Source organism: Gobius niger, assembly GCF_951799975.1.
Source record: "Gobius niger genome assembly, chromosome: 3".
NCBI lineage: Eukaryota > Metazoa > Chordata > Actinopteri > Gobiiformes > Gobiidae > Gobius > Gobius niger.
This window is the reverse complement of record NC_136854.1, coordinates 11,326,914-11,347,656: the sequence shown is the minus strand read 5'-3', so window position 1 is coordinate 11,347,656 and position 20,743 is coordinate 11,326,914. Positions and strand designations below refer to the sequence as shown.

The following is a 20,743-nucleotide window of genomic DNA, read 5'->3' as shown; positions in this document are numbered from 1 at the left end:
CCCCGTTATCTCAGTTTGTAGAAAAAAAAATCTGTGATTTTGATCAAAAGTAGCCTCTGTTAACTTAGGATTTCTCAGGAGAGCTTAGAATCTCGCCTTTCAAACGAGTCATAGCATGTGAATGCTGTGGTGCTACAAATATCATGGAAAATGGTCTGGATTGTTGGCACTCTACAGCTAAATCCCCAAAACAGCGCAGCACTCAATGTGTTAATAACTACGTAACCACTACAGTTAACGCCTAACTCATAATGAATAGTTCTTCAAAACAAGGAAAAATGTGTCCTCTTAAAACAGCTTACTTTAAAATTAAACAAGATATCCAAAATCCCCTTGGAAAAGGTCTAACTATGTCAACAAAATAAAATCATCCAATATCCATTATTTGGATTTTGGCACTGAAAATATGAGACATTTTTGGCATTATTTGGCTTAAAGGGACATTTTTTTTAAATGTGAAAACATAAAATGAACTTCAAATTGATGCCTGTTCATTTCAAATGTTTCACTGCTAGATCCCAGAGGTCTGCCCATGATCTCTGGGCCTCGATCTCTTGTCTTAACACTAAAAACATGTACAATAGGTACCCCCATAGGACCAGAACTCCCCTGGAAAAGGCTTTCCCGAACTCTGAAAATAGGTCAAATAAGGAACAAATGTAGCACATGTCATGTTCCATGTAGTCCAGGACTCGCTCGCTCACTTCCTAAGGCGAAGTCCTGCCTTTTGTCCCACCAAATGTACGCCATGCTTCACCAGCCAGACGCCAAGTGGGAGGAAGGCAAGGAGGAGGAGGAGGAGGGAAAAAAACGAAAGAAAGAAACGCCAGTGCAATCTTATTTAGAGTATTTCCACAAAAGAGCGAGCGCGCGTGCATCCACTCTCCTCTCGCTCGCGCTGCTTTGTGCACGGCGCGTTACGCAATCGGTCTGTTGCTTTCATGGCAGGCCCCGGAGGCTGACGGAGGAGGAGGAGGAGGAGGAGGAGACGCACAGGACCGCAACAGGTGGAGGTTCTGAGGGGAGCGAGGGAGTGGAGGAAAAACACACGGACAATGAGGCTGGAGAGGCTGGAGAGGCTGAGTGCTCCGACAGTAGTACACTGGAAGAGGCTACAAAGGGCACGCATTCAGCTAAAGCGGCTTTTCTCAGCTTTTGATCACGTTAGAGTATACAGGAAGCGTTTTCACCCAAAAAGGACCAGCTACAAGCCAGGTCTGAGGAGAGCTGAGCCGCTCACAGCAAACACACACACAGGTTTGTTTGGTCTTTCAACAATAAAGATGTCTGTAAGAGTTTGAACATCAGAGGGCAGTTGAGATTTGCGTGTCTAATAATCGCAACTCCCACCTGAACCGAGCACATTTTCTCCAGTTCGGCTTTACCCCAGTCCAGAAGCTTCGGGAAAAAAGCTGTGAAAATAGAAACAAAACTGAGACGAAAACAATGATGGAAATGTGACAAAAAAGAGAGAAAAAAGTGACGAAAAAAGTGACGAAAAATTGATGAAAAAGTGGCAAAAATGTCACAAGAAATTGACAAAAAATTGACGAAAAAATGTGGAAAAAATGTGACAAAAATGTGATAAAAATGTGACAAAAAAAGGACAAAAAATTGATAAAAAATTTAGAAAAAAATGACAAAAATGTGACAAAATGTGACAAAAAAATAACAAAAATGTGATAAAAATTTGACCAAAAAAATGACAAAAAAAAAGTTACAAAAATGAGTTGAATGCCCAACAAAAAAAGGATGGAAAAAAAATCTGATGACGTGAGGAAAAAGATCCTCTCGGTTCAGGCGGGAGTTAAGAGGTTAAAGGCCACTGCGATAATGTAGCACAAGGAGCCAAATGAATATGCAAAACCACAACAAGTCAAATTTGAGGAATGCAAATGAATACAAGGTAAATTTATCTGAAGAGCACAATTTATACACAATTGGAAATGCTTCACAGTTACATACAATGGCAAGAAAGCAGCTCATATCAATCCATAAAGCAAGGGTAGGCCCTCCAGCACAGAACCTCTGGCCCCCAAGATGATTCTGTGCAAATAAGAGATCAAATACCTGTTAAAGTAGTCTAAAAAAGGCGAGAAATAGTGTCAGTATTTGAAAAATGTCAGAACATCCCGCTGGGTCATATGTAATGTTAACCCCTTAACTCCCACCTGAACCGAGCACATTTTCTCCAGTTTGGCTTCACCCCAATCCAAAAGCTTCTGGAAAAAAGGTGAGAAATAGCGACAGAACTGACACGAAAACAATGATGAAGATGTGACAAGAAAGTGAAAAAACTTTGACAAAAAAGTGACAAAAAAATGACAAAAATGTGACAATAAATGACAAAAAATGACAATAAATGACAAAAAAATGACAAAAAATGACAAAAAAGTTACAAAAATGAGTTGAATACCCCCGCAAAATAAAATGGAAAAAAATCTGATGACGTGAGGAAAAAGATCCATTTAGATGGGTTTAGTAGATCTTAGCTTTCAAATGAGGTGTTACACTGGCCTACAGGATTTGGGTAAAGCTGAACTGGAGAAAATGCTCTCGGTTCAGGCGGGAGTTAAGAGGTTAAACAGTGATTCTCTATTGGTGGGTCGGGACCCAAAAGTGGGTCACAGAACCACCAAACTGCATGGAAACACTAACCGTGTCTGTTAAAATGAATGTTATTTTCATCATAATTTCAGTCTTAAAAGAACAGGCCACCGTTTTTCCACACTGAGATATGTTCTTGCCTGAGCTTAGACGAGTTGATGCGTACCTGTCTGGTCTGTGCGTGCCCTCAGTCACGCACAAAGATCAAAGATGTTGTTAGCATTTGGCCTCTCCCGACATATTCCTATGGCTCCAAACAGAGGTGAAGTTAGAAGTGACCAAGCTCTTCCACGGGCACAAAGACCACATTTTCTCCAGTTCGGCATTACCCAAATCTAAAAGCCTCTTGAAAGAAAAGGTCAAAATGGAGATGTAAACAAGGGTGAAAATGCAACCATAAAGTTACAAAAACCTGACAAAAGATGGTAATAAATATGAGAAGAAAGTGACGACAGGGTGGCAACAACGAGAGAACAAATCATAGCTTTCAAATGAGGCATTACACTGGCCTATAGGCTGTAAGCTCGAAAGTCAAGAAGCTTTTAGATTTGGGTAAAGCCGAAATGAAGGAAATGTGTGAGGTTAAGTCATTTCCGATACGGAATGCTGTTATGAGTACAAGTTATTTTCTTCAAACATACTTTATGAAGAGTACAGACTGTTTATAGACAAACCGTTCCGCAGCAGATTTCTTAGTAATTCGTTATTTAAAGGTACGCTATGCAACTTTTTCATTGAACAAAAAAGTTGATGTTTGTGCATATTTGACCTTGTTGTGACCCAGCAGCTGTATGAGTGGTCAGCATGGCACCTTTACTTTCGATCACGGTGGTCAGTAAATCGCTCCAGGATCAATTGTTTTGTAGGTTTTCTGGTGAGAGGGTCCGTCAGTAGTGAAAACCTTCCTTAATCCTGGAGTGTCCTAGAGACCACTGTGATGGAAAGTAAAGTCGGTGATGACCACTCACACCGCCGCTGGGTCACTACAAGGTCAAATATGCACAAATATCAACTTGTTTTTTCAATGAAAAAGTTGCATCGTACGCCTTTAACTCATTTACATTTCCTTCAGCAAAGTAGGCTACACATTAAGGAGAAGATATATATATATACTGTATGGTGTGAGCGCACCCGCTTGTGCTGGAACACCAGACGAAGGAGATGGTGATCGACTTCAGGAGGAAGTCTCTACCGCACACACCGCTGAACATCCAGGGGGAGGACATTGAGGAGGTGGACAGTTTCAAGCACCAGGGTGTTCACCTCAACAATAAACTGGACTGGTCCCACAACACCAACGCCGCCTCCACCTTCTGAGGAGACTGAGGTCGTTCGGAGTGAGCAGGCCTCTGCTCAGGACTTTTTATGACTCTGTGGAGCCTCTGCTCTCCACTACGCTGCCGTGTGCTGGGCCCCGAGCAGCACAGAGCGGGACAAGACCAGACTGAACAAGCTGGTCAGGAGGGCCAGCTCCGTCCTGGGCTGCTCCCTGGACTCTGTGGAGGAGGTGAGGGACAACACAATCATGGACACCTCCCACCCACTGCACGGGTCTGTAGAAGAGCTGAGCAGCTCTTTCAGTGGTATACTGAGACACCCTCAGTGCAGCCGCAGATTCTTCATCCCCTCTGCTGTCAGTTTTGCGATAAAACACAATGATTATTGCACTAATTATTGCACTAATTATTGCACTAATTATTGCGCTGCTCCAGGGAAAGCAGTTTGGGGACAAGCGACAGAATTCACCCCCGGGCTGGAGGACATGATGGTAAATTCAGGCCAGTTTTGTCAGCTAGACATCGGAGAGTGACCCTCTCTCCTGATCTCGGGGCCTGGCTGTACTAATCTGAAATCCTGTAACAATTCTCTCAAGATGGCCTCTCATGACTCTGGGACTCCCTCCAAGACCTCGTACAGCTTCCATGTAATACGAATAAGATGTCTTTCACTTACATTATTACATAATTTTCCCCCATTCATGCTTCATTGTGTGGAGAATGATAGCGGAGAGTCCATACGGCGAAGACGCTGTAAGCGGCCTCGTTCTCGGAAACTATTGCATTTAAGCAAAGTATTGCGAAACAACGCTATAAATAACATTTCTCGTCATGTCCCCAGGCGGGCTCCGTAATCTTTGAATTGCAAAAAAGTAGATAAATTAGGCTTCGTCCCTAATTTATGTTTCGTCGCTGAAAATCTGCAGCTAAAAGCAAAGCAAACATAGCCATTATTGCGCTTGTGAGCTGTAGGTAAACAAAACAAGGCTGTATACATGTGTAATAGGGTCGCCCCCCGTCTGCCCCGCTCCATCTGTCTGCGCTGGGACAGCGCCGGGCTCCCAGGGGCCTCCCTCCCCGGATGATTCCCCGGGGACCCCACGCTGCGCCTCGGAATCAACACAACGTTTAATCGAGGTTGTGCTTTTATCAGTGACTTCTGCACCGCTGCATGTGAGCCGTCCTCCGACCCATGCGGCTGCCCCCACCGGAGCGTTTCCTCAGGGGTGTGTGGATGATCTGTCCTATTGCTGTGTAAGCTCTCTGTTGTACAGACATTTTCCATTGTAGAAGTTCTAGAGCCGTCACCTGTACTTACAGTGGGAGGAAAAAGTGAGTACACCGTTTGGAATTTCTCACATTTCGGAATTAGAATTATTAGAACAATTATTAAACAGTGTCTGCTTGAACTAATACCATCCAAATATTTACATTTTATCATATTTTATTGGCCATAACATTTAAACATGACAGAGAGGAATAAGTGAGTACACCCCCTGGCTAAGGACACTCTAAGAGCTAATTAGACAAATGTAAACAGACAGTTAGAGTGAGGTGTGAGCCAAACTGAAGTCCAATCACTGAGGTGTGGCTTAAAGCTGCCCTGGGCACTGGAAAACACACACTAGTTAAGAATTGTCTCTTGTTGAGAAGCATTGTGTGATGTGCACCATGCCTCACTCAAAAGAGTTCTCCGAGAACCCACGATCAAGACTGATTTGTAAAAAGCCAGAAAAAGTCTTGATGTTCATAAATCCACTGCCTATGAATGGAGACCGTTTGGCTTCACTGTTGCTTCACTTCCAAGGAGTGGCCGTCCTGTAAAGATGACTCCAAGGGCACAGCGCAGAAAACTTAATGAGGTAAAAAAGAACCCTAGAGTGTCAGCTAAAGACTTACAGAAACCACTGGCACAGGCCAACATCTCACTTATTCCTCTCTGAATGTTTACATGTTAAGATAAAATGTAAATGTTTGGGTGGTATTAGTTTAAGCAGACACTGTTTACTCATTCTTGTGATTTTAATGAAGATCAGACCACATTTTATGAGCAATTTAGGCAGAAATGTGAGAAATTCCAAATGGTGGACTCACTTATTCCTTCAACTGTTGTTGTGTTGGATGTCAGCACCAATGGTCTTTATTTGGAAGCAGGCTGGTTCCAACCCTACTCTCAACTTGTTCCAAAAACCTTTATTGCTGAAGGAGAGACACAGCAGGTGAAAACAGATTTTTCACGCAGTGGTCAAGATTTTTAGCCAGTTTTAATGTCAGAGGAAAACAAAGACTCTCCCAGGCCTGACTCAGTATAAACACAGCATTCAACATCAGCTCAAACTCAACACAAAACATACGGTCACACACAAAAGGAGGAACACGCTGGTGTGAAGCTACGATCGGCCAGATGTTTCACCACAGTCTTTTTCAAAAGTCCAGGTAACTGTATGGTTCTTATGGTGAGGGGATCCTGTCCCAGGCCCTTGTGAACTCACAGTTCCTTCAGGTAGATGTGGATAAGATTTGGTTTGTGGTGGATCTGGTTGAACGCTCAGATGGACAGCTGGGTCTTGGGACCAGAGCAGACAGTGAGGCCGATGGGCAGTTGTTGAGCAGATGGAAGAAGAGCTTAATCCCAGGCTCAGGGCATACGTAGATCTGGAAAGTCAAGGAACCATGGTGGGTCCGACCAGGGAGCCTGTGGTGGATCTCGTATGTTCTGTTGTAAAGTCTAGCCGCAGGTTCAGGTTTCCTTAGTTGTGAGTGTCCAAACTGGAAGACAGAAGGACAAGGTGGAAAGTGCGATGCAAGTACGTCCCTGAGACGGAGAGTGACAAACATGCTCTGATCTTATCATACAACAGTTTGTGGTTTAACTTCTTTGTTCGGTTTTGTTTGTGACACTGGATGTAAGTTGAGAGTCAAGGGTTACCCACATGTATTTAAAGTACGAGACTGTTGAGAGTTTTTGGTTTGGAATGACAAGGGGGTTGGAGATGGACAGGTGTTTCCGTGGCGAATGTTGATAAATTACACTTTATTAATCTCCGTAGAGAAATGTGTTCTCTGCATTCGACCCATCCTCAATGTTGCTGGGTGACCTCTAGGAGCAGTGAGCTGCAGGCAGGGGCTGGCGCTCGGGGACCCATCTCCATGATATGGAGCCAGGCTGGTGGTCAGAAACACCTGGCTGGAGGATGATGGAACATGCAAACTCCACACAGACAGACCCCGTCCAGGTGGGAATAGACCCAACTTTAAGATTTGTTTTTTAGTGGAACAAATTTAGTTTTGTTCTCCTTTTGTATATTATAAACTCATACATTTGTGGGAAAAAACACTGTCCATCTAACTTTATCAGAGGGATTTTCCAAACTTATTTCTCTGAATTTAGCTTTGTTCACCTATGTTTCACGTTAATGATACAGTATAATGCAAATGTGTTTGTCACATGGGGCACACTGTCATGGTCGACTTTCCTGTCTTTGACGGTTTATTACTATTACACATTTTTCTGGCTTCATTTTGTGATCATCTATTGCACACATACAACATTATTCAACACAAGAGGCAATGAAGCCCACAGAATGTCTTCAGACCTGCCCTTAAACAAATACACTTTAGTCGTCACAAAACACAGTGTCAAGGCGAAAATGTCTCTCCCTGAACAAACAAAACCAACCAAGAAGCACACATGAATAAAACATATCATGGTGAATAAAGCACTGCCCTGTTTCTGACAAAACACCGACACGAGGACAGTTTAGATCATGATGTTTCTGAGACATGTAATATAGTGTCACAGTCAGGCTTAGTCTATTCATACTATGAGCAGCAGTTACTGGAGCTTCCCAGTTGGGTAATGCACATTACATGACCCGAATGGAACCATTTCGCCGTATAGTTTTACTCACTGCAGTGTCTTATATCTTGGGACTGCAGCAGGTTTGAAACAAACGGCGTATTTTCCCGCTGTTCGATAAGTCCTTGTTTACGAAGCATTGATTGGTGTTTATGTGTTTACCTGCGCCTCAAGACCCATCACATATAGAGCCGCAGGTCTGTCCTCTCCCCTCTCTCCTCAGCTTCTGTCTCCTCCGGCACTCCTGTCCTGACCTCTCTCTTCTGCTCGGAGAGAAAAGGGAAAAGGTTAAAAGCCGGGCCGTGTGATGACATCGACATGTGTAACACTGTTTATAGTCCGACCGAAACGAGCCTGGACGATGTTAAACTAGGAATTATTATCCTGTGTTTTTTCCAAACACACGGCTGTTTAAAGAAGAATAACTTGCATTAAAGTTGGCTGTAACATTAATGATGTAAAGTGCGGAATGAAAAACTTCCAAGCCACAAGCATCAACACACGACTGCAGAGAGAGGGAGAGGGAGAGACCAGTCAACTCGTCTAAAATTAGGTCAACTAGTGCCATAGACGTCAACTAATCAACTTTTCCATCCATCCATTTTCTTCCGCTTTATCGGGGGTCGGGTCGCGGGGGCAGCAGTCTCAGCAGAGATGTCCAGACTTCCTTATCCACACACACACCTCCTCCAGCTGTTCTGGGGGGACCCCGAGGCGACACCAGGCCAGCTCGGAGACATAGTCCCACCAGCGTGTCCTGGGCCTTGTCCCACTAGGACATGCCTGGAACACCTCCCGCGGGAGGCGACAAGGAGGCATCCGAAACAGATGCCCGAGCCACCTCAGCTGCTCCTTTCGACGTGAAGGAGCAGCGACTCTACTCCGAGCTCCTCCATTTCTGACGCTTGTATTCGCGATCTTGTCCTTTCGGTCATTACCCAAATCTCATGACCATAGGTGAGGGTGGGAATGTAGATCGATCGGTAAATCGAGAGCTTTGCCCCCCGACTTTTTCATTAATGTTTTTTATGGGGTTTATTGGATTTTTTACTGCAGAGAGTCCATAATAGTAAAAAGTAATAAGCTTTTTGAAAAGAAACAAACAGCTAGCTTATGAGCTAAAGACATTTGAGACACATTCTTCTTCTTCTGAAACAGTAAAGAGGCACCAAGAGCCTGCAGGAGGCGTCACAACAGGAGCTACAGGAACAAGGAAGGGACAAACGAGGAGATGGTGAAAGACTGTTGTGGAGCGGAGGGAGCTGCGCAGGAGGAAGAGGCAGGAGGAGCTGACCAGTGCAGGACACCACGCTCTGAAACAGGGACAAACCCAGGAGGCACCGTTTCAGAGGATCAGAGGAGACTGAAGGCAGCTAAGGTTTCCCCCGACCTCCAAAAACATGCTGGTCAGGTTGGCCCACAGTGACTCAGTCTCTGCGGCTCAGGACTAACACCTGAACACTATTTCGTTGTACGGTTGAACAATGACAAATAAAGCACTTACATACTTACTTACTTACTTAATGCCCTAGCATGAATCCGTAAAACCACTCCATGTACCTGAACCACACAGGTAAACCAGCTTAAGGCCTCATTTATGCTCTCCGTTCGAAACGCATACAGATACGTCAGATGCTTTGTGCTTTTGGGGAGACCAGGGCTATTTGTCACACTTTTTTTTCTAGAGTTTTCTGCTCATCAACAGAAAGTCCCACAAGAGTCAGACCAGCATTAAATGAAAGCTTGAACCCTTGACTTGATTTAGACCTCACTCTCCTTTCTCTATCATTTTGCATTAAAAAGTTATTAACCGTCAAACAAGACAAAATCGACTGTGATAATGTGCCCCATATGCGGGGCAAGTTGTCACAAGATGTGGGGTCATTATTGTTTTTAATGGAATTTTTTAATGTTAACTTGAAATTTGATAAACCTTTGTAACTTTTTTGCTTTTTGAGATAAAAGGACAAATACATTTTAAAACAGTCGCAATGCAAACCAGTTATCTTCATCTTTAAACAAACTGTAGATTTTTGTGCAAAGTGCTTTGTGAGGTCTAAAATGTACAAATTCACTAAAATAACCCAAACATATGGTCTCTACAAAAGCTAATGTTGAAATAAAGTGATCAGAAAGACAGAAACAAATGTCCCACCATGTAATTCCCCCTGTGACAAATAACCCCGAGTGTCCACTTTACCAACAATGTTAGCCAGCTAACAAACTGATTTAGCATGCTAGCTTTAAAAAAGCTCAAATCGAAGCTAACATCTGTGTCTTTCGGATCAGTGTCTTCTGTTTAAAGGTACATTATGCAACTTTTTGTGTGAAGATAAAAGTTGACGTGTATTTGACCTTGTAGTGACCCGGCGGGTGTATGAGTGGTCAACATGGTGCCTTTACTTTTCCTCACAGTGGTCTCTAGGACGCTCCAGCATCAATTGTTTGGAAGGTTTTCACTGCAGACGGACCCTCTCACCAGAAAACCTACAAAACAATTGATCCTGGAGCGTTGTAGAGACCACTGTGAGGAAAAGTAAAGGCGCCATGCTGACCACTCATACAGCCGTTTGGCCTCTACAAGGTCAAATACACACAATTATCCACTTTTATTTTCACATAAAAAGTTGCATAATGCACCTTTAAGGCACTAACTAAAGGAAAGCTCTTGCTACAAAAATAACATTAACATTAAAGTTTTGTCCTGTCCTCATGTCTTCAGTCCAAATGAGAACATTTTTATTGGAGAAGAGGAATAGTACCAGTACCAGCGTGCAGCGCCCTCTAGTGTGGCTATAAAAAGCAAACTGACAAATAGCTCCGGTCTCCCCTGCCTCATTTTCTTGATGGTGCTTAAAAACATTGCGGGTAGCGCCATATTGTTTTGGTCCCTGCTCTTCATCTCCCGTTTGGGTACATTTTCCAGCGCCTCCTGGTGGTCACCTTCGAGAACACAGGCGTTACAAACGTGTGGAAGCATAAATGCAGGGACAGGAACTATGCCCGGCCCGCACTGATCTATTTATACAAAAGGGAAGTGGCATTAAAGTCCATTCTGCATAATGCGTCCCCTTTAGCTTTCGTGTAATGTATGTGCGGCTTTTGTGGGGCGCTGCGTTGAGAATCCCACGAGCCCGAGGTTGAGAACCGTTACAAATCTCTTTTATAACGTTGTTTTCGCCACATTTTTCCATTTACATGTGATCAAAGAGGACCAACGGGCCCAAACTTTCCTAATGCATTTCTAATACAGAGCCCCGACTCTCCAGAGGGATGAGTTTACAAGAATCTTTCACGACTTTCAGGGAGCAACACTGTCACGGAAACGTAAACAACGACCAGCCGCCTGTTCTCAATCGATATAAATGGTTTTCTAATTAGACGCTCGGCGCTCAAAGATCTTTTATCGCTTTGTTTACATATACATAAATTAAATTCCACTATACTAGAATAGAAAATGGGGTTGAAAGGCCTTGAATAATGATAAAGCTCGCCAGCAGGCCCACATATAAAGAAAGATGCCGCCACACTCCGGTTTGCGAAAATGACACACAGCACGGCATGAAATATTCAGTGTGGACGATGGCGTTGTGGAGGTGGGGGGGGGGGGGGGGGCATGTTTACAGATAACCCCATGAGCGGGTCCAGCCCAGTCAGCAGGGTTAGGCTAACATGGGTCTCACAAACACAGCAAGATACAATAATGTAATCATGGACGTGTTTGGTTTGCTACCGGCGTATTTCAATCATCCATCCCAGCGAACAAATCTACAGAATGGATAGAGCCTATATAGGTTTGAATTGATGGTTTGATTTTGTCGGTATGTTAGCTGCAAAGACATTTTCAGAGGGGATTTTGGATATCTTGTTTGGTTTTTGATTAAGCATGTTACTAGTGAAAAAGATAATTTGCACGATGACATCCTCTGCTGGGCCTTCTTGGTGAGGGAGCTGATGGTTGGCTCCCATTTGAGGTCCTGGGTGATGGTGGTGCCCAGGAAACGTAAGGAGTCCACGAGGAAGCCAGCCGGTCCAACTCTCTCCAGTAGGCGGACTCATCACCCCCCGAGATGAGCCCGATGAGGGTGGTGTCGTCCGCAAACTTGATCAGTGATACGGACTGGTGACTGGAGGTGCAGCAGTTTGTGTACAGGGAGAAGAGCCAGGGGGGGAGTACACAGCCCTGAGGAGTTCCAGACTGGAATGCTTGGATCCTGTTAGGGGTGGGCCATGTTATTCTGTATATCGTTATACCGGTATAATGTTTTTCTATCTTGTAACTTTTTACATGATATCATTTGCGTGTGCTCTCCAGCTGATTTGGACTGAAGTCAGGAGGACCAGGTGCAGATGGAGATTGCAGCTAATGCTCCACTCCACTCCGAGCAGCCTTAAACACTGGCTGTGTAAGACACGGGGCAGGTGTGTATAGTCAAATTAAATGAAGGATGTGAATTGCTTGAGTAATTAGCATGGCACAAAAAAAAAAAATCTTTGACTTAATCTGCTGAAAAGGCGTAATTGACTGCTTCACATTTTTGAGTACTTTAACCTCTTACCCCCGCCTCAACCGAGCGCATTATCCACTTCGGCTAAGCTAACCGTGTTTTTTCACATTTTTGACGTGTTTTTTTCATCTGGTTTCACCACATTTTTGGCAAGTTTTCATCGCTCTTTTGTTGCTCCTATTGTTGTCACTTGTTTGTGGCTTTTTTCGTTGCTCTTTTGTCGATTTTTTCCTCCACATTTTTATTGCGTTTTTATCCTTGTTTTCGTTGCTATTTTGACTCTTGTTTTTTTTCAAGAAGCCTTTAGATTTGGGTAAAGCCAAACTGGAGAAAATGCTCGGCTCAGGTGAGGGTTATGAGATCAACAGGCCTTTGATCTTTGATTTGTGTCAAGCTATTTCTCGACATCATCTTGGGGGCCAGAGCTTCTATGCTGGAGGGCCGGATTTGGCCCGCAGACCTGACGTTGCCTGGCCCTGTTTCAGGCCATATCGCCTAAAACAGGCGATATTGCCTGATGGAAGGAAAAGAGTCTATTCTTTTTCTTCCATGAGGTTGAATCCGAACCCTGGTGACCAAATTGACTATTGGCGACTTTCTCCAAACTGTCGTCTGCTCTGATCACATGTCCAAACAAACACAGTCTGTTCCTCTATCATGATCATCACAGATGTTTAGCTTTGTTGTCTTTGCTGCCATGGATACGTGGAAGCCAGAAGTCATTTGGAGTCTACAGGTGCTTCTGAAAGTGGAGATGTTATTGCAAAAGTGCAACAACAGCTCATTTTGAGAAAACAGGTCTGAATGTTTTGTAAATCACTGCCCTTTTTGCCGCTGCCGTCTTTCTGAAATGAAATGACAATATTCTGTTTACAGCGACGCCTTCCTTGCTACACGTGGATACCAAACTTGTCAATATTTGTGAATGAACACACGTGGGAAAGACGTGTTGTCATTTCAAAACTGTCAACTGCAACTGTTTGTAATGCCAGTCCGTTTTTTTAACCAAATTTACCAAAACGGAAGAAGAAGAGCTGGAAACGAATATGCCGTGACGATTTTATTGTATTGTATTTTTTCTTGCACAATTACTGAGAAATCGTCACAAAAATGGGATGAAGGCGATGAGGGTTTATTGTCGCTTTTTAGCAGTTCATTTGTTCCGCCTCACCTGTTGTGCTTTGCGCAGCAGCGCCCCCCGGCGGTAAGAACACGCACCTCTCCGTCATCAGTTAAAAGACCATCATTTGAAAATGACTCAGAAAGTGAAAGATTATTGAGTGAATAGCCATAAAGGGCGCGCGTGTCTTACACCTGTTGCATTCGACTGTTTTCCATTTCTTAACATCACGTCAGTCGCGGTGCCCGTTTTCTGGCGCTTGATTGTAAAAGCTGTTTGTTAAATGAGGCTGGACACAGTAGCTGCTCAACGTGCAAATGTTTACTGCACGCGCTCAAGTGTAAAGGGAGCGCAGTTTCACGTTTCACTCGGCCACAGGATTTCAACAGCCTAACATTAAGTGAATGACAAAAAAACGGAACAGCTTCAGTGTGGTGGAACGCGCTGTTTGTGTGCATGTATGTGTACGTGTGCGTGCGTGTGTGCGACGCTCGACCGTCTGAACCCACGGCGCACTCATCTCGTTATGAAACGGCACCTTTGAGAGAGAGAGCGCGCTATTTGTGGACGCGCTGCTAAATAACATGAAACGCACACCTCGATTTGGCGCATTTTTTTTTTTTTTTTTTGCTTCTGAAAAGTCGCATCTATTTACCATTTCGCCCCGCTTTGAGTCTTCTCCACTGAGCTGACAGGGGGAACTGGTGCTCGGCTGTACATCCCCCCCCCCCCCCAAAAAAAAAATGTTACTTTAAGCGCGCGCGCAATGTGAGGGGAGAAAACTCGCCGTCACCCCCACGCGCTCTCACACGCGCGCCTCGCTGTATCCACGCGCGGAGATATTGCGCGCGGTAGGATTTCGGCGTGGAGGCGCCAGCAGGTGATGCCACGCGGAGACGAGGACGCGACGCGTGACATTCCCGCCGTGTCTTGATTCGCTTCTTTTTTATTTCTCCCCCCGCGTGGATTTGAACGCGTTTCCAGTCGTGTGAGAGACGAAGCCAGAGGGGAGAGCGCACGAGTTTGGTGGAGCGAGTGGAAGTTCCTTATTTTTTTTTCCTTTGGTTTTGTTTTGTTTTTTTGTTTTTTGGAGACGTGAGTGACGCATCAGTTGCTTTCTTCCCTTTGACGCGCGCTGTCCTTTCCGTTTTCGTTTTTTTTTTTTTTTTTGTACCGGTTTAGATGAAGTCATTCTCCTGACGACCCTCTCCAGTCACAGGAGAAGCTCGCGCGCTCGTGCCATATGTTTAATTAAGCAGTCTGATGTGTAAGTACCTTCGAACCAGCGAAGCGTGGGCGGCCGGCTGAGGGCTAAACACACTGCGCTCTCGCTCCAAGCCCATCGCGCTGCCTCCCGTTTCCCCTCAACTTCTGTTACGCGCAGGGGGAGGCAGAGAGAGAGGAGAGAGGAGAGGGGAGAGAAAGCGAGCGCGCGCGCGAGAGAGAGAACGCACACACCCCGCGTGTTTTGATGTGATTTGTGACGGAATCCCCTTCTCCCAGTCTGCCCAAGAAGCGGCGCGGCGCGCATCGGCGGCAGAGAGCGCGGCGCAGGAGCAGCGGCAGAAGCGGCAGCAGCGGGAGGACCGAAGAGGAGGCGGAAGAGGAGGCGGTAAAAAGGAAGAAAAAAGAAAGGGAGCGAGCGGCACCGCACCGCGCAGGACCTGTCCACACACACAGCCCCTCACTGCGGAACGTGTCGCCGGAGACTCCACAGCGCGGCGCGTCTCCCCCCTCTTTGGAGCTCGTTCTGACGCGCGGAGACGCAAAAAAAACAAACAAACACAAAAACCAAACAAAAAAACGGAATACAAAAAAAGCGAGCGCGCCGGTGCCAAGGCATACAGGTGGATTTACCGCGTGGGGCTATTTTTTTTTTTTCTTTTTTTTTTTTAATGGTTGTTGGATATTGGATTCTGCTTCACGGACGTTGTGATTTGGGGGACCGAATGGAGTAACAGGCTGCAATGTCACTCTACCTGGCCGCCAGAAGACATGTGTCACGGGAATGGGGTGAGTGCTGTACACTTTGTTTATTTCTTTTTTTTGTGTCCCTTTCAGTCCTTCTTTTTAAATCTTCTTTCGGTCCAAAAGTAGCGCAGAGGCGGTGAGAGAGAAGGAAGGAAACCGGGGCTAAACAGGCACTGGAATAAGGGCTAAAGCACAACTAAACCTCGAATTAAAAGACGGAAGTTAAATCAGGGTTAAATAGGACTAAACCAGAGGGAAATTCCAGACCTGTAGGACTGAGAAGCGCCACACTTATCTGAAGTTACCCGACTCAAAAAAACAACAACATAGGCCTATATATCTTTTACTCTCGGGACTTATCATAGACAAGATAAACCTCAGCTCAAACAAACAGTAAAAAAAAAAGAACAATTGCCAACTCCGGAGTCATCGAAAACGTTCCACCCTACACTTCGTAATATTCCGATGGTGACGACCGAGTTTACGATTTCACTTTCGGATATTCCACGGATTTTCGACTACAATTTCCGATAGTTGGCTATAGAGCACTGGAAAGGGAGGGGGGTTCCGTTTTTTATTTTTTATTTTGCCCCCCCTCCTCTCCACCCCATTCAACCCTCTCCCTAGAACCGCCCTTGGATACGAGCGGCGCGAGCAGCAGCCCTTTTCCAGGTCGACTTTTTGTTGCGAAAAAAAACAAAAAAACAGAAAAGTGGAGCAAGCAGCCAGCGACGCGCAACCTGCTGCATGCCCCACATAACGCGACGGGAAAGGGTGATTTTTTTGGGGTGTGTGGGGGGGACGTTTTGATTGCTTAGATATAGGCTAAGCCACACTTCCCCGATTGTCAACGCTATTTTTTTTTTTTTTTTTTTTTTGGTACAATTCCAATCCCGCCGCGTTGTGTTACGTGAGCGCGCATGAGGAGCGAGGAGAAGAAGGGCAGATCAGCCAATATTCAACTGTTTATGATGTCCCCAAATATAGCAGCGCGGGTGATGCTGCTGCCTGCACTACCCACGAGCCGCTCGAAATAATCTTTATGTAATGTCAAAGACGCGCGTGCAAGTGAGGGGGAACGGAGCTGGAACAGGTGCTAAAACCGGGACTAAAACCGGGGAGTAAAGGAGAACTATAGCGCGAGGGGACGAGAGCGGGGGGTGAGAAGGAGAAAAGCGGGGGAAATGATTTGGCAAGGGCAGTATCAAGGACTAAAAGAGGGAAGGCGACAGGATGAGTCGGGAACGAAACAGGACGAAAAGAGGGCTGAAAGAGGAGTAAAAGAGGAGTGAAAGAGGGCTGAAAGAGGAGTAAAAGAGGAGTGAAAGAGGAGTAAAAGAGGAGTGAAAGAGGAGTAAAAGAGGAGTGAAAGAGGGCTGAAAGAGGAGTAAAAGAGGAGTGAAAGAGGAGTAAAAGAGGAGTGAAAGAGGGCTGAAAGAGGAGTAAAAGAGGGCTGAAAGAGGAGTAAAAGAGGGCTGAAAGAGGAGTGAAAGAGGGCTGAAAGAGGAGAGAAAGAGGAGTGAAAGAGGGCTAAAAGAGGACTAAAAGAGGGCTAAAAGAGGAGTGAAAGAGGGCTGAAAGAGGAGTAAAAGAGGGCTGAAAGAGGAGTAAAAGAGGGCTGAAAGAGGAGAGAAAGAGGAGTGAAAGAGGGCTAAAAGAGGACTAAAAGAGGGCTAAAAGAGGAGTGAAAGAGGGCTGAAAGAGGAGTAAAAGAGGGCTGAAAGAGGAGTAAAAGAGGACTGAAAGAGGAGTGAAAGAGGGCTGAAAGAGGAGTAAAAGAGGGCTGAAAGAGGAGTAAAAGAGGGCTGAAAGAGGAGAGAAAGAGGAGTGAAAGAGGGCTAAAAGAGGACTAAAAGAGGGCTAAAAGAGGAGTGAAAGAGGGCTGAAAGAGGAGTAAAAGAGGGCTGAAAGAGGAGAGAAAGAGGAGTGAAAGAGGGCTAAAAGAGGAGTGAAAGAGGGCTGAAAGAGGAGTAAAAGAGGGCTGAAAGAGGAGAGAAAGAGGAGTGAAAGAGGGCTAAAAGAGGAGTGAAAGAGGGCTGAAAGAGGAGTAAAAGAGGGCTGAAAGAGGAGTAAAAGAGGGCAGAAAGAGGAGTAAAAGAGGGCTGAAAGAGGAGTAAAAGAGGGCAGAAAGAGGAGTAAAAGAGGGCTGAAAGAGGAGTAAAAGAGGAGAGAAAGAGGAGTGAAAGACGGCTGAAAGAGGAGTAAAAGAGGACTAAAAGAGGAGTGAAAGAGGGCAGAAAGAGGAGTAAAAGAGGGCTGAAAGAGGAGTAAAAGAGGAGAGAAAGAGGAGTGAAAGACGGCTGAAAGAGGAGTGAAAGAGGAGTAAAAGAGGGCTAAAAGAGGAGTGAAAGAGGAGTAAAAGAGGGCTAAAAGAGGAGTGAAAGAGGGCTGAAAGAGGAGAGAAAGAGGAGTGAAAGAGGGCTGAAAGAGGAGAGAAAGAGGAGTGAAAGAGGGCTAAAAGAGGAGTAAAAGAGGGCTGAAAGAGGAGTAAAAGAGGGCTGAAAGAGTAGAGAAAGACGAGTGAAAGACGGCTGAAAGAGGAGTAAAAGAGGACTAAAAGAGGAGTGAAAGAGGGCTAAAAAAGAATCAAAGAGGGCTAGAAGAGGGCTGAAAGAGGTGTAAAAGAGGGCTGAAAGAGGAGAGAAAGAGGAGTGAAAGAGGGCTAAAAGAGGACTAAAAGAGGGCTAAAAGAGGAGTGAAAGAGGGCTAAAAGAGGAGTAAAAGAGGGCTGAAAGAGGAGTAAAAGAGGGCTGAAAGAGTAGAGAAAGACGAGTGCAAGACGGCTGAAAGAGGAGTAAAAGAGGACTAAAAGAGGAGTGAAAGAGGGCTAAAAAAGAATCAAAGAGGGCTAAAAGAGGAGTGAAAGAGGAGTAAAAGAGGGCTAAAAGAGGAGTAAAAGAGGGCTAAAAGAGGAGTAAAAGAGGGCTGAAAGAGGAGTAAAAGAGGGCTGAAAGAGTAGAGAAAGACGAGTGCAAGACGGCTGAAAGAGGAGTAAAAGAGGACTAAAAGAGGAGTGAAAGAGGGCTAAAAAAGAATCAAAGAGGGCTAAAAGAGGAGTGAAAGAGGAGTAAAAGAGGGCTAAAAGAGGAGTAAAAGAGGGCTGAAAGAGGAGTAAAAGAGGGCTGAAAGAGGAGAGAAAGAGGAGTGAAAGAGGGCTAAAAGAGGACTAAAAGAGGGCTAAAAGAGGAGTGAAAGAGGGCTGAAAGAGGAGTAAAAGAGGGCTGAAAGAGGAGTAAAGGAGGGCTGAAAGAGGAGAGAAAGAGGAGTGAAAGAGGGCTAAAAGAGGAGTGAAAGAGGGCTGAAAGAGGACTAAAAGAGGGCTAAATGAGGAGAGAAAGAGGAGTGAAAGAGGGCTGAAAGAGGATTGAAAGAGGGCTGAAAGAGGAGTAAAAGAGGGCTGAAAGAGGAGTGAAAGAGGGCTGAAAGAGGAGTAAAAGAGGAGTGAAAGAGGACTAAAAGAGGAGTGAAAGAGGAGTGAAAGAGGGCTAAAAAGGAGTCAAAGAGGAGAGAAAGAGTGCTAAAAAAGGAGTCAAAGAGGAGTGAAAGAGGGCTAAAAGATGAGTAAAGCAGGGCTCAAAGAGGAGCTAAACCAGGTCTACATCAAGACTGATCTAGGACTAAATCAAGTCTAAATGAAAGAGAATCCAAAGAAATAACTTGAAACAAGGCTAAACCAGGGTTAAACTTGAAATAAAAGGCTAAACCAAGACAGAACTCAGACTAAACCAGGGATAAACATGGACCAAACCAAGACTAAACCAAGGTTAAACAAGGACTAAACTGAGACGAAACCAAGACTAAACCAGGGCTAAACCGAGAAAGAACTAAGACTAAACCGGGGCTGAACATGGGCTAAACGGAACTAAAACTACATGAGGACGAAAGGATTAAACTGAGAGAGAACAAAGATGACTAAACCCGGACTATACCAAGGCAGAAGTAAAACTAAACCAGGACAAAACAGAACTAAGGCTAAACCAGGATCAAACATAGACAGAACTAAAACTAAACCAAGACTAAACAGAACTAAGACTAAACCAGGATTGAAGGATTAAGACTATTTTATTCATATGAAGCCGGGTCTAAACTGAGACTAAAACCAAACCAGGGTTAAATCAGGACAAAACAACCAGAACAAAGCCAGGTCTAAACCAGGGCCAAACCAATACTGAAATGGAACTAAAGCCGAATCTAAAGCCAGGTCTAAACCAGGACTAAAGCTAACCTCCACTACAGCAGTCACACGAGTCTCATGCTGTCAGTGAGGGTGAAGCTGAGCTGAGAATCAGACACATACGGCTCCACGGGCCACTAGAGGGCCTCGAAAGCTGAAAACAAATAACCCAGCTTTACTCAAATAGTTATTCAGAGATAGACAATGTTTTGTTTAGTTGACGGATACATTTTCAGACATCCATGTAAACAAATAGACAAAGTCTGATAAATCGAGACAGCCGGGCCTTTCTTCGTGCACATGGACAGAGGATACATCTGCAAGACTCCTCTTATAGTTTTATAGTTCGGACACTTTCACCAAACTTGTCCTTGGTCAAACTGTCTTCCCTGCGGAGAGTAGTTTGTTACCTTGTAGCTATCATAGTTTTGAGTTTAATTTTGAACTGCTGCTCTTATCACTGCTGCAGCAAGAGGCAGGTTTCTTTCAATGACAGTTATAACAATCATGTTGTGGTTTCAAATCAAATAATATACATTTAGAATAGCTGTAGAGTAGTGGTATTTTAAAGCCGTACTAAGTAACTCTTGCCCCTAGAGGCCATAAGCGCAACTGCAGGTGCCGTTGTGAGTTGCGATTTTAGTAAATACTACGCTGACAGAAAAGGCAAAGGGAGAGAGGGATATTGTACGTCCAATTACACAATGGAAATCTTTTTTTCACTCAGACTTGGCTGTAAATACTGTTAAAGTGGCGCTAGCCCGCAGTTAGCTTTGCCCGTTAGCCTATTTTAGTGAATAGCATGCTAATCAACCAATAATTGACAGAATTTATGAATGGAAAGCCCCTTGAGATATAACATTGACAATGGAATACCGAAATGAACGCAGTTATAGAGCAGAAATGACTCGATCTATTGTGCAACAAAATCCAGGAAATACAGATCTGAGTCCTTCAGCTCTGAAAAAAAGAAACAACCAAAGTAAACAGGTTTCTGAAATCTGTGCACAGCCAAGGGAACATGGTCAGGGGATGGTGACGGACAAGATTGACCAGAATTGAGATAAAAATAAGCTATAAAACTTAGAACTATAAGGCTTTAGGGGGCATGCATAAAGAATATTAAAATAAAGAAGAAATTTAAAAAAAACAAAAGCGACAACAATTGATACAGAACAACAGCGGGATTATATTTACAGATGTGTAGGTGTATAAAGTGATAAGGTG

At 44.6% G+C, this 20,743-nt stretch overlaps 1 protein-coding gene across 1 annotated transcript in view; it reads left to right on the top strand.

The window, feature by feature from the left end:
• The first annotated feature begins 14,789 nt into the window (after positions 1-14,789).
• grin2ab (glutamate receptor, ionotropic, N-methyl D-aspartate 2A, b) overlaps positions 14,790-20,743 on the top strand; it is a 409,906-nt gene continuing 403,952 nt past the window's right edge. The window contains exon 1 of the mRNA XM_079552610.1: positions 14,790-15,384. Within this exon, the coding sequence (XP_079408736.1) occupies positions 15,367-15,384 (18 nt within the window). The 5' untranslated portion in view covers positions 14,790-15,366. The remainder of the gene's footprint in view (positions 15,385-20,743) is intronic.